This window comes from Rhinopithecus roxellana, chromosome 3 (assembly GCF_007565055.1).
Source record: "Rhinopithecus roxellana isolate Shanxi Qingling chromosome 3, ASM756505v1, whole genome shotgun sequence".
Taxonomy (NCBI): Eukaryota; Metazoa; Chordata; class Mammalia; order Primates; family Cercopithecidae; genus Rhinopithecus; species Rhinopithecus roxellana.
This window is the reverse complement of record NC_044551.1, coordinates 9,314,949-9,328,690: the sequence shown is the minus strand read 5'-3', so window position 1 is coordinate 9,328,690 and position 13,742 is coordinate 9,314,949. Positions and strand designations below refer to the sequence as shown.

The following is a 13,742-nucleotide window of genomic DNA, read 5'->3' as shown; positions in this document are numbered from 1 at the left end:
ACATAAGGGAGTAGAATATAGGACTATAAGGTTGTTGAAGCAGGTTACAATGGTGATGACCTGTCACGATAATAATTGTTTAAGCCAAATCTGCCATACCATCAGGATATTATGAGTTTCTTTGGGATCAGAAAACTAATTTGGGAAAGGTCTTAGGAGAACAATAGAAACAAGTGTCAAGGTAAAGGAACCCATATCCTTCCTCATGCACCCTCCTCCCAACCCCACTGTGAACTTGTTTTCACTTTGGTTGCCCCTCCCACCATCATTTTTCCCCTTGGATTGTCCAACTCTGTTTTACAGAGTGGATGTAGATGGGAAGATGGGTGGAAGTGGTAGGACTAGGCTGGGAAATTGAGCTCACAGCAGTAGTTTTTCACATTGTTGAAGTCCAAAGCAGGATGAAATGCGATTGTTACTGCATTAAAATAATTTTGATCAGGCTCAGTGGCTCATGCCTGTAATCCCAACACTTTGGTAAGCTGAAGTAGGAAGACCATTTGAGGCCTGGAGATCAAATGGTCATTTGAGATCATTTGAGACCAGCTTGGGCAACATAGTTGGAGTCTATATCTACAAAAAATTTAGGCCGGGCCTGGTGGCTCACGCCTGTAATCCCAAAACTCTGGGAGGCTGAGGCAGGTGGATCAGGTCAAGAGATCAAGACCATCCTGGCCAACATGGTGAAACCCTGTCTCTACTAAAAATACAAAAATTAGCTGGGTGTGGTGCTGCATGCCTGTAGTCCCAGCTTCTTGGGAGGCTGAGGCAGGAGAATCGCTTGAACCCAGGAGGCGGAGGTTTCAGTGAGTCGAGATTGTGCCACTGTACTCCAGCCTTGCGATAGAGTGAGACTCTGTCTCCAAAAAAAAAAAAAATTAAAAATTAGCTGGTCATGGTGGCCTGTGCCTGTAGTCCTAACTACTTGGCAGGTTGAGGATTGCTTGAGCGCAGGAGTTCAAGGCTATAGTGAACTATGATCATGCCACTGCACTCTTCCCTGGGCAATGGAGTGAGACCCTGTCTCTGAAAACAAAACAAGACAAAAGCATTTAAAAAATTATGATGAAGTATACATAACGTAAGATTTACCATTTTAATGTGTACAGTTCAGCAGCATTCGGTACAGTCACATTACTCTGTAACCATCATCCACCATCCACCCCCAGGACTTTCTTGTGTTCCCAAACTGGAACTCCGTACCCAATGAAAGATAACTCCCCATTTCCTCCTCTCCCCTGATCCTGGCAACCACCATCTACTTTCGGTGAATTCGAGTAATTGACTTTACTATGAGTCTCTAAATTGAGTTACTACTATTTTTAAGGCTGACTAGCATAAAAGGAAGAGGGCCTGGTGGCATCAGATAGTAGTTTTATCATTTCTCTTATCAAAAATTAGCAGATGAGGTAAAACATTTTATGGTCAAGGGAGCTGCATGTTCACTGAAACCTGGCCTATGTTGGAAAGCACCTGTGGTGAGGTAGTTTCCAAAATGTGAGGATACTTTGAGAGTTAGTTTATCAGGTTAAAGCAAATCTAATTCTCATGAGGATCTTTCTTAAGTTCAGGGTAAATATCTTGACAAAAGTTAAGTTTAAAAGAGATGCCTTTGCTATTTTCAAAACATATTTATCTTTTATAAACATTTAAACACAGTGGTTTGATACAGAAATATTCAGATTCTCAGAAGTTCTTGGAATCCTGCCTGCTGAAACCCCAGCAAAGGGCTAATTTTGCTTCTACCATATAAACTCTGTGTGTACTTAGAGTATTCCAGAAAGACAAATGGGTAAACGTAATCGATGCCTCTTAACATGTCTATTTGCATAGATCGCTAGGAGAAACCTGGTTTTTTGAGGTACAAACAGAAGCCATTATTTGTAAAGGAGTGAAAGCTTAGATCTATAGTATATTAAAGCATAACACTGTTTTGTATTGGAATTTTCAATAACTAGACTGAAATAACCACCAACTAAAAGCTAAGTTTTTTTTAGCATTAGACCTATGAATGTTTAGGCTATTGAAATGAAATCACTAATGAAAATCACTAATGAAAAATATTGATTGCCTGCTTACCTTCTAGATAACAAGTACTTTTTGTAGTTCTTCATAATTTTTTTATTTTTAATGAAAATTTTCTTACTAGAGAAATGTAAACCAGGCCAGTGAATGTATGCCAAGCCAAAACCTAAATATGCTTATTGTTTTAAAAAAAGTAAAAAGGGATAAATAAAATCTGAAATCTTAGCCCCTAAATTTAGCCACCATTTGATGTCTGTTGACTCTGATTTTTTAGATTCCTGAGTATATTCTCCACATACATGATAGTATACCACTGGCATAATATATTAATATGTATATTCCTTTTATTATAAATACCTGTCTTGCTTTCCTTTGCTTACCCGTGCTTACCTTCCATACCCTTTTCATGCTCTTAAAATTGTACTTAGACATGCTTCTTTTCATTCTGTATTTTATAGAAATGGAATCCTGTTATATCATATCTTGCTTTTATTTAATAGTCATGGAAACCCTTCTAAACAACTGGTATTATCTGATTATTTCCAAAATTAAGTGAAAACAATTTCACATTACTTGGCTTTAAAATGTCAATAGGAGCTGTAGTGGCTTATGCCTGTAATTCCTTTGCTTTGGGAGGCTGAGGTGGAGAAGTGCCTGAAGCCGGGAGTTCAGGACCAGCCTGGGAAACAAAGTGAGACACTGTCTGTACAAAAAATTTTTTTTAATTAGCTGGGCATGGCGATGTGCACCTGTAATCCCAGCTACTCAACAGGCTGAGGTAAGAGGATTGCTTGAGCATAGAATTTTGACGTTACAGTGAGCATTGATCACACTACTGCACTCCAGCCAGGCTGATGGAGTGAAACCCTGTCTCTTAAAAAAAAAATTCTGCTGAACCTTAGTTGCCTTGTTGTATTTGAGGGTGGATCATTAAAATGCTGATTAGAAACTCAACTCTGTGCAGGGATGCACTGGTGGACTCTACTGTGAAGTGATTGGGCCGGGACCAGGCTGTTTTGTTTGGGAGAGCAGGATCCTCTAGTCTCTGAGATTTAAGTATATGCTAGTTCCAGCCTTCCCTTCCTCCCTCTCTGTCCTCACTATATTGTACAGCTCCTGTGTTGCTTTTGCTTGTTTCTTTATTACTCATGTTTGATTTGAAGCAAGCTGTTTGTGGGAGGAAGTTTCAGGGGTTTCTTGCCCTCCCCTTCCCCAAAGGAGCAATTATTTTGTATGTGTGTGTCTTTTTTTTTTTTTCAGAAAACTTTTTGCAAGTTGTTTTATTTGCAATGCTAACTTTTAAAAGGCCACTAAAGTTAACTGGATTACAAACTAGGCAGAAATTGCTTTACAAAAAGGAGGGAAATACCAAAATGTTAGTTTCCGTAGAGAATCCACAGTCCGTTTTATTCAGAGCAAAAAAGAAAAAAACTTTTAATCACACTAGAAGAAACTCAGCATTAGGTTTGGAATCTGTATTCAAACTATACATGCAATGACAGTATTCTGCTAAAGCAGTCGATTTGCTGTTGTATTTGTCTACTTTTTTTTGTATTAATAATTATAAACTCTACAGCAGTGCAACTAGTATTTGGAACAATCTTTACAGTGTCAGGCACATTTCGTGTTTCTTCACACCATTAGTTCTGTGTACGTGGGCTTCCTCACCTTCAGTAAAGTTGTTTTGATATTGAAGGGCTTGGGAATGTCCACAGGTGTTTTCTCCTTGATCTTACTGGCAGCAGTCTTGCATGTAACAAACCTTTGATAGTAGCTTGCAGCTAGAGTAAGTTCAAAGAGAGTTCCTTGGTGAATTTTCAGGAATTCTTGATCCCAAACAGGATTTTTATCTGCTCACTTTTCTTCTCAGTATTCTCAGGAGGAGGAGGGAGGGTCATCTTTATGGTGGGTGCACCACTGAATGACCTTTTAAAATATTGCTTCATTAACATTTGGTAGAGGAACTGGGTCATCATCTCCTTCAATCATTCATTCCCACATCTTCCAACATGATCTTGATAGTACAGATTGTTTGGTAGTTTCCACATTAACCTCAAATATTTCTTCACTGGAACTCCACAACTACTTGAAAGCAGGCTAGAGGCTGATATGAGCCGGGCAGCATCAGCACAGAAGGGAAGTGTGGAGGACATGGCTACTCTGTGTATGTTTTTAAATGTGTGTTTTTCTGAGCATATTTTGGTGTGTATTTTTAACTTAGAAAAATTATTGTGCCTAAGATTTTTTTTTTTTTTTTTTTACTTTTCCCCTTGTCACTGTTTAAGATATATTCCTCATTGATAATTGATTTCCTTATTTCTAATGACTGCATGGTATTTCATATACTTTTATCACCAAGTTTTATCTACCCCTATTCTCCCTCCGTGATAGGCACTGAGATTACCTCCTCTTCCCCTCTGCTATCATAGGATGGGCATTCTTGTATATGTTTATTTATGGGCCAGAGTGAGAATTACTTTGAATAGTGGACTCAAGAGTAGAATTACAGGGTTATGGAAAGGGGTAATGTACTTAATTTGTCTAAATATTTCAAAAATTGCTCTCCAGAATAGCTATACAAGTTTATACTCCCGTCATTAGGTTGTGAGGGTTCTCATAGTCCCTATATTCCCACCAACATTTGACATTTTTAATTTTAATTAATTTTTGCCAGTCCATTTGGGTATAAAGTAAAAAAAAAATTTTTTTTTTTTTTTTGTAACAGGGCATTGCTCTGTTGTCCAGGCTGGAGTGCAGTACTGTGATCATAGCTCATTGTAGCTTCACTCTCTCATGCTCAAGCAATCCTCCTGCCTCAGTCTCCTGGGTAGCTGGGACTACAGACTTGCTCACCATGCCTGGCTGATTTTTAAAATTTTTAGCAGAGATGAGGTATTGCTATGTTGCCCCGGCTGGTCTTGAATTCCTGAGCGCAAGTGATCCTCCTGCCTTGGCCTCCCAAAGTGCTGGGATTATAGGCATGAGCCACCATGCCCGGCGTCATTGCTTTAATATGCATGTATCTGACTGTCTCTTCATATACATGTTGTTTTTCTGTAAGTCTCTACTTTTGTTCATATTTTTAGTTTATTTTTCTATTGAGCTAGCTGTTCCTATTGTTGATTGGCAGGCATTGTTAATATTCTAGATTTTAGGCTCTTTCCTGATTTAGACACTGAATATCTTCTTCCATTCTGTTGTCTATCAGCTTTGTTCATGATATGCCTTATTAATCAAAAATTTAATTCTGAAGTTATTAAATAACATTTCTGCTTCTGAATTTGATTTTGTAGTTTAAGAAACTCTTCCCCATCTCTGTCAAAAGGTAGCCTCCTACATTATCTTCCTTAGAGTTTTGCCTTTCACATTGAGCTTTTAATCATCTGAACTCACCCTTTTTTAATCATGGTGGCCATCTTTGAGTGTGAAATCAAGACATAGTGTATGTAGTATGAGTATACCTAAGTGACTCACAAAAAAGGAATCTTTGACATTAAAGTTTTTCTGGTCAGCCCTGGCCATGGGCCTCTAGTTATTGAGGAGTTTTATTTGTGAACTGTGGTAAACTAGACATAATACAAAATTTACCATCTTAACAATTTTTAAATGTACCATTGAATCCCTTTTTTTCAATATGGTGAGAAACAGGGATCCAATTTTATTTCTCTCCACATAGCAACCTAGTTTTTCCAGCACCATCTAAGCATCCTGTCTTTTCCTTGTTGATGTGTGATGCAAATTTCATCTCTTAAATGATTTTGTTCTTTGTTGTCTTAAAGCATTGGATAAAATCTACAGCTCATTAACGAGTACTAGAAATAACAAACATCTAGGCTTTTCCTCACTTCATTGGGAATGCTCCCAAATTTTTATAATTATGATGTTTGCATTAGGCTACTAGTTGTTTTTTTTTTTTTTTTTTTTTTTTTTTTTTTTATCATGCCAAGAGAATTTCTTTTCATTTCTACTTGAATATTTGTTTTGTTCAGGAATGGCAGTTGAATGTTATCAAATGGCTTTTTAGAATTACTGGTTTCTATTATTTCTCCCTTATGTCTGTTAATGTAGTAAATGAATTTTTAAATGAACTTTTTATTCCTGGGCTAAGCCTTACATGGCTCTTTTATTGTAGTATTGGATGAAATTAGATATTTTAGTTAGCACTTCTGAATTAATGTAAGATTGGTGTATAGTTTTCTTCTGTCATGTTGTCCTCACTTGATTTTGGTTTCAAGCTTTTCATGTTTTCCAATAAGCTCTGGAATGTGAAAATTACCTTTTTTTTACAAGTTGTATAGAATTTGTTCATAAAACTGTCTAGGCCAGGGCAGATTCTTTTTTTTATTTTCAACTTTATTGAAGCATAGTGTACACATAGATTCAATATGTATTTCAGTAAGATACACAGCATAAATGTCCAGCTCACTAAATTATCACAAGCTGAGCACTCCCTGAAAGCCAGCACTCAGATCAAGAAAAACAGCATATTAACAGCACCCTTGAAGCCTTCCTTTTTCTTCCAGGCACTGTCCTTCTGTCCAGAGGTGACTACTATTCTGATTTCTAACAGCATAGATCAGTTTTCCCTATAAATGGCAGTCATATAAAATGGCATCATACATTATGTTCTTTTTTTGTTGAGGTTTTCTCCAAGTTATTAGAAGTAGTTGTAGGTTATTCGTGGATGTGTGATATTCCCTATGTAAATATACCATAAATTAAAATATTGGTCATTTTTGTAGTTTCCAGTGTTTGCCTGTTATGAATGGTTCTCTTAAGAATATTTTCCAGTTCATGTCTTTTGGTGGATATAAAAATCTTCTCTGAATGTGATTGACAGAACAGTAGCATTGGCATCACCTGGGAACTTGTTAGAAATGAAGAATCTCATACCGCACCCAGGACTGCTGCATCAGAATGTGTGTTTTAATGAGATCACCAGGTAATTTGAATGCACATTACTGTTATACTCTGAGGTCTCTACTTGGAAGACTTGACACTAAATTCTAAGTGTTTAGTATTTTAGCTACTTTGGATAATGAAAGAGATTAGAAGTCAGGACAGCTGGCAGCCCTAAGCACCACTAAATAGTTTCAAAACTCTTTGCTACCAAGTCTTTTCTCATCTTCCTTTAATTTTCCTCATTCTGGTTTAGGCAAATCACTGTGAAGAAAGGTTGGAAGATTATAGAGTCCTAGAGCTCATACTGAAGTCTCATACATAATTGGGTTCTTTTGCTTGGTGGTTTTAGTATATGGATTTTTTTAAAGTTGTTGTTCAATATTTGAGCCTCTTTGGATTTGGTCCAAGTGTAACTATGTTGGGAGATATTCTTTGTGGTCAGTTGTTGGGGATTGTGTACACTAACACTAAATTCATTTTAAATGGACTTCATTTTTATTTCTTTTGGTTTATTTTCATGGATTTCGTAGCATTCAGGAAGAACATCTATACTCCATCATTTATTGGTATTAGGGGCTTATTTTTATTGCTATTGTGTATTATGGGGACTGCCATGATATATATCAATGACAGCATATCATTACATTCATGAAAGTGAATATAAACTTTCACATTTACATGTGAAACTACTGTGAGATTTAAAACTACTAAAAAATGGAAAGGAAATAATTGTATATTTTCCTTAGGATTGTGTGCTAATAAGGTAAACTGGGTTAATTCTTTCTTAGAACCTTATACTTTTGTACCACATTTTTATGTATTTTTTATTTACATAGGTTTTTGGGGAACAGGTGGTGTTTGCTTATATGAGTAAGTTTGTTAGTGGTGATTTGTGAGATTTTGGTGAACCCATTACCCGAGCAGTATACACGGTACCCCATTTGTAGTCTTTTATCCCTCACCCTCCATTCCACTCCTTTCCCCAAGTTCCCGAAGTCCATTGTATCATTCTTATCCCTTTGCATCCTCATAGCTTAGCTCCTGCTTATGAGTGAGAAGATCTGCTATTTGGTTTTCCATTCCTGAGTTACTTCACTAAGAATAATGGTCTCCAATTCCATCCAGGTTGCTGCAGATGCCATTATTGCATTTCTTTTTCTGGCTGAATAGTATTCCATTGTGTATGTATACACCACTCATTGATTGATGGGCATTTGGACTGGTTCCATATTTTTGAAATTGCTAATTGTGTTGCTATAAACATGCATTTGCAAGTATCTTTTCATATAATGACTTCTTTTCCAACTAGTGAGAGGTAGGATTCCCAAGAAGAATTGTTACCCTGTGACTTTATTGTAGAATCTTTATTGAAGAATTTTTCATTAAAAAAATCTACTGTATTAAAGTCCTATGTAAACCATAAAGCTTAGTGTTTTGAACCACCACTAATTGTAAGAACATTACCCACCAGGCACGATGGTTCACGCCTGTAATCCTAGCACTATGGGAGGCCGAAGTGGGTGGGTTACTTAAGGCCAGGAGTTCAAGACCAGCTTGGCCAATGTGGTGAAAACCTGTCTCCACAAAAAAAAAAATACAAAAATTAGCTGGATATTGTGGTACACGCCTGTAGTCCCAGCTACTCAGGAGGCTGAAGCGGGAGAATTGCTTGAACCCAGGGGTCAGAGGTCGCAGTGAGCTGAAATTGCGCCACTGCACTCCAGCGTGGGCGACAGAGCAAGACTCCATCTGAAAAACAACAAAAAAATTCTCATGGACATTTGGGTTGTTTCCTTTTTTGCTGTTATGAACAAATTCATCATTCCTTAGTTTGCTAAGTATATGTTAAGTCATGAAAGGTGTTAAATTATGTCATATACTTTTATCTGGAGAGATTAGTTTTTTTTTTTTATTAATGTATGTTACCTTTTTTAGATGTTGTAATGTTAAATACCCTTGCAAACTGGGATAAACCCAATTAGTTATAATATATTTTATCCGTTCAATTTACTGTTGGGTTTGGTTTGCTAATATTTGTTTTTGAGATTTTGTATCTATGAGTAAGAGGTTTATAATTTTCTTCTGAACTTTCATATCAAGATTATGTTGGTCTGTAAAATGAGTTAGTGAGTTACTTCTGTTTCCTGGAAGAGTTGTGTGACAGTTGAATGATTTGTCCTTTGAGAGTTTGATAGAACTCACTATAAAACACGATCTCTCTGCATCTTTCTGATGCAGAAATTTAAATACTGATTTAACTTCTGTAGGAAAGTTGGGTTTTTTATTGATTCTTGAGTCACTTTTGGTGAGTTAATTTTCTAGGAACTTTTTCATTTCTTTTAATTTAGTAGCATAAAGTTGTTCAGAGAAGTTCTCTAGTTGTCTTTCTCTTCTATCTTTGAGATTCTTTTTAAACACATTTCTAATACTATTCATTTGTATCTTTGTATCTGTTCTCCCCTCACGCCTCTTATTGGTCCTCTAGTAATTTGTTACCCTGGCAAATTTTATAGGTCTTTTAGAAGAACCAAGTTTTGGCCTTTTTGAACCATTATATTACGTTTGTTTCCTTAAAAAAAAAAAAAAAAATAGAGACACAGAGACAGACAGAGAGAAAGACAAGGTCTCCTTCTGTTTCCCAGGCTGGAGTGCAGTAATTTAATCATAATTCACTGCAGCCTTGAATTCCTGGGCTCAAGTGATCCTCCTGCCTTAACCTCCTGAGTAGCTGGGTCTACAGGTGTGCATCACCACACCCAGCAACTTAATTTTCTTTTTTTTTTTTTTAGGTAAAGATAGGGTCTTGCTGTGTTACTCAGGCTGGTCTCAAATCCCTGACCTCAAGCATCTTTTCCCACTTTGGTCTCCCAAAGCTGTTTCCTGTTTTATTAATTTTCATTCTTTATTTCCTTTACTTTTGTGTGATTTACTTTGTTTTTCTAGTATTCTTGTTGAGATGGCTATTAAGCTTATTGAGTTCTTATTTTCTAGCGTAAATATTTAAATACTGATAAAGTCACATTTTTATCATATAATTTGAAGTATTTTTGAACTTCCATTGTGCTTTTTTTTTGAGCTGTGGGTTATATAGAAGTTTTTTAAAAAATATGTCACCAATGGGATTTTAAACAATTTGTTTCATATTTAATAGCTTTTGATTTGATTGCATTGTAAAAGAATCTCGTGTATATGAATTGATTTTTGAACTCTTTTGTTGAATTTGCATTATGGCCTTCTACATGGCCAGTTTATAAACACTCTCCATTGTTGAAGAATGTGAGCTCTTTAATGTTGAATGCTGTATATTTCTGTGAAATCCATGTGCATACTATTGTATGGATTAACATAATTTCTTTATTCCACTTTGATCATTTATTTGGTATTACAGACAATGCTTATAGAAACTATTTTTGTGTGTCTTTCTGGATAACCATGTGATTGTATCCAGAGGAGAAATTCATGTTACTCTACTTTCAGCGTATATGCCTTTTAAATTAGGATCAAGATTGATCTAGTTTATACTCTAAATACAGTGTATGTTTTGTGCTTGTTTCCCTGTGTCTTTGTTCTGGCTATTAGCAAACTTAAGACTGTTTTCCATTTTTTAAAAATTTATTTATTTTGTTATTTTCTTTCAGGGAATGGAAAGGACTGTTTTCCATTCAATTATGAGGTTAAAAATTACTGTCTTTTGATTTCTAATTCTTTATGAGTGAGATTTAGTCACAATTTATTTTTCTTTTGGAGAGCTATTCATATAGCCATTTTTTTTTAAATGGGCTGATTGTCATCTTTTTTACTGCTATATAAAATTTCTTCTTTGCCACATGTGGCACATTGAGAAGTCTTAAGGTTTGCAAGTACTAGATACTTGTTTTTATTTGACTGACTTCAAAATGTTGTTTGCTTTAGAAATGGATGATGGACCTTCTCGAAGAGATCATTTCATGAAAAGTGGATTTGCCTCTGGGCGGAATTTTGGAAACAGAGGTAAGCATCTTTGTCTTTCCTTAATCTCTTGAACTGTTGAATAATTGTATATATAGAGGCTTTCATAGCCGTTTGATACAAAACTAAGTCTATTGTAACTCAGTGTATAGTAGACTTGGTGTTGAGATAATGAGTTCATCATTTTTCCAAATTCATTTTCTTTTTACTGTTTTACTTCTTTGGGCTAGTAGGGAGTAGTGTTAAGTTGATTAGACAGATTGGTTGGAGGGATGGATGGGTTGGATGGACGGATGATTCACAGAGCTGCTTCTTAACGTGTTTATGATATTGATTTCCAACAATTGACGTGGGAAGAATGTTTGTAAAAGCTTCAGGGATTAGAGGTGAGAAGGACTCTTTCTTGAATTTTGTATTTTTCAAGAAAAGGCAGTACAGGAAACGTGTTAGCTCATTAGTATTAATTTTTTAAGAGCTTATTCTGCTATTATTGGATTTTTTAATTTTACTTTTAGAACAACCACCTGATATGACAGATAATGACACAGCAAAACTTCTTTCTACAGTCCGTTTTTAGACTTAATATTAACATGCTAGAAATACTACACACTGTATTTTATTATAGCGCAATAACATATTAGAACTTCGTTAAATTTATTTGAAAATCCCTATGGTCATTTTTTTTTTTTCTTTTAGGGGATGCTATAGCTAGGGCTATTTGGTAAATATACTTGACACTTATTCTTGAATTTATGAGATGTTATTTTTTGAAAAACTCTATTGATACTTTCAGATATTTTTGTTGTGGAAACTAAAAGATGCATGATGTTTTATTTGACATTTGGAAAATTTCTTTAGATATAGTGAATGCAAATTTGAGTTTTATATTTTGACATGTTTCTGCCACTAATGGAAATGATTAATCAAATATACACATATATTTTGGTTTTTAAGCCTGCATATTAAGATGCATTGCTTATTTGGACAATGTAATTGTGCTAAGAGGATTCAAATGAAGTTTTATTAGCTACTACTGACATTAGAAATATTTTAATATTATATTTAGGAGCATATTTAGTATTTAGCTATACTTTAAAATTACATTTTAGTAGAGGTTATGTGATGTTTTGATACAGTCTTCTAAATATTATTGAATAAAACCTTTTTCAGTGAGAAAATCATCACTGAGGCAGATTTTACCACAAATTATTTTCATGTTTTAGGTTGAAATACACATAAAATTTCTGATCAGAACTCTCAGTTGTTAATACTTTAAACAATTAGCTTTATATTTTATATAACCTGGGACATTTGTAGACCCATGAGTGTAACTTACTTTCCGTATGATTCTTCCACCATTTTATATAGTTTCTTTTTTTTTTTTTTTTTATTTGAGACAGTTTTGCTCTTGTTGCCTAGGCTGGAGTGCAATGGCACAATCTTGGCTCACTGCAACCTCCACCTCCCAGGTTCAAGCAATTCTCCTGCCTCAGCCTTCCAAGTAGCTGAGATTACAGGTGCGCACCACCACCACCCCCAGCTAATTTTTTTGTATTATTAGTAGAGATAGGGTTTCACCATGTTGGCCAGGCTAGTCTCAAACTCCTGACCTCAGGTGATCTACCCACTTTGGCCTCCCAGTGTGCCGGGATTATAGACGTGAGCCACTGCGCCTGGCCTACATAGTTTCAATATTGATTTTCTTCTCAGTAGAACTTGCATAACTAATAATGTGGTTTTCGAAGTTGACTCTTAATTGCTTAAAATATCAGCTAGCTTGTTATGTCCTGTGAAGTATGTCTAAGTAGCTTGGACTTCTCGAATCACACATCTTTGAAATCTGATTAAAATACTTTTATAGTTGGGCATACACAATTTTACCTGTGGTTTTAGGAGTTACACAGATCCCTTTTAACTCCCCTCTACAAGGGTATTACAGAGGTAAGTAAGACAGTATATAGGGATCACAGGGAATGCTTTAATTTTTTTTTCAGTGATAGTTTAAAGCGTCATTTATGCTGTTTTGGATGTCTCTCCTGTTCTTTTTTTAATTTTTTATTTTAAATAATCCTGCTTCTTGCTATCACATCTCTGCCCTCGAGATTTTTAATTTAGTGGTAGAGAAACACATGGAAAGAAATACTCCTTTAAAAAGGTACAGATAGTATGCTGTGGGAACGTGGAAGAAGGATAAATTATGACTGGAGGGCTAAAGGAAGACTTCACGTAATTGTTTTTTTGAAGAATGCAATGAATTTTGATAAGACAGATAGGAAAGCAGGGAATGCTATGCCAAAGGAATAGCATGTACAAAGATATAAAATTAGCAGTTGACAATGTGGAGTTTTGGAGTTGTTTGGTGTGAATTAAAATGTTGGGTGTTTAGAATTATGTAGTGAGAAACAAAGCTAAGAAAGTTAGTATGGGGAAATAGTGTGGTGAAATGGGGAGGCCAGGAGGGGAGTGGTAGTCTTAGGTTTTTCTCTTATGTATTCCCTTGTTTTAATTTTAAAAGTGGAAAGGATGTGATAAATATAAGAAATAGAAAAATAAAAAATAGAACAGTTAAACAGGACACGAATATAGCATTTTCAATAGCAATGACTTTCACACAGGGCAGAGTGTAATAGCTGGCTCTATCAGGATGAGAATTCAACATATAGAAAACTATGGAGCAGAATTTTCCTGCTTAAAGGTCTCCAATATAATACCAATACGTAGAAAGCTATATTTCACCAGTAGTAGATTTGTTTTTACCTTGGTATCATAATTTAAGAGTTTTTCTTTTAAGTTGCAGGTATGTTAATTAATTTTAGGTTTCTGTGCTACTCTATTCCCATCCTTGGAAGTCCCTTTACACCGGAAAT

General features: G+C 35.6%; 1 protein-coding gene across 3 annotated transcripts in view; it reads left to right on the top strand.

The window, feature by feature from the left end:
* The window catches only part of DDX4 (DEAD-box helicase 4), a 79,113-nt gene that overhangs the window by 8,532 nt on the left and 56,839 nt on the right, over nt 1-13,742 (top strand). For all 3 annotated transcript variants that reach the window (XM_010386466.1, XM_010386467.1, XM_010386465.2), the window contains exon 4: nt 10,840-10,917. In XM_010386466.1, the coding sequence (XP_010384768.1) occupies nt 10,840-10,917 (78 nt within the window). The remainder of the gene's footprint in view (nt 1-10,839; nt 10,918-13,742) is intronic.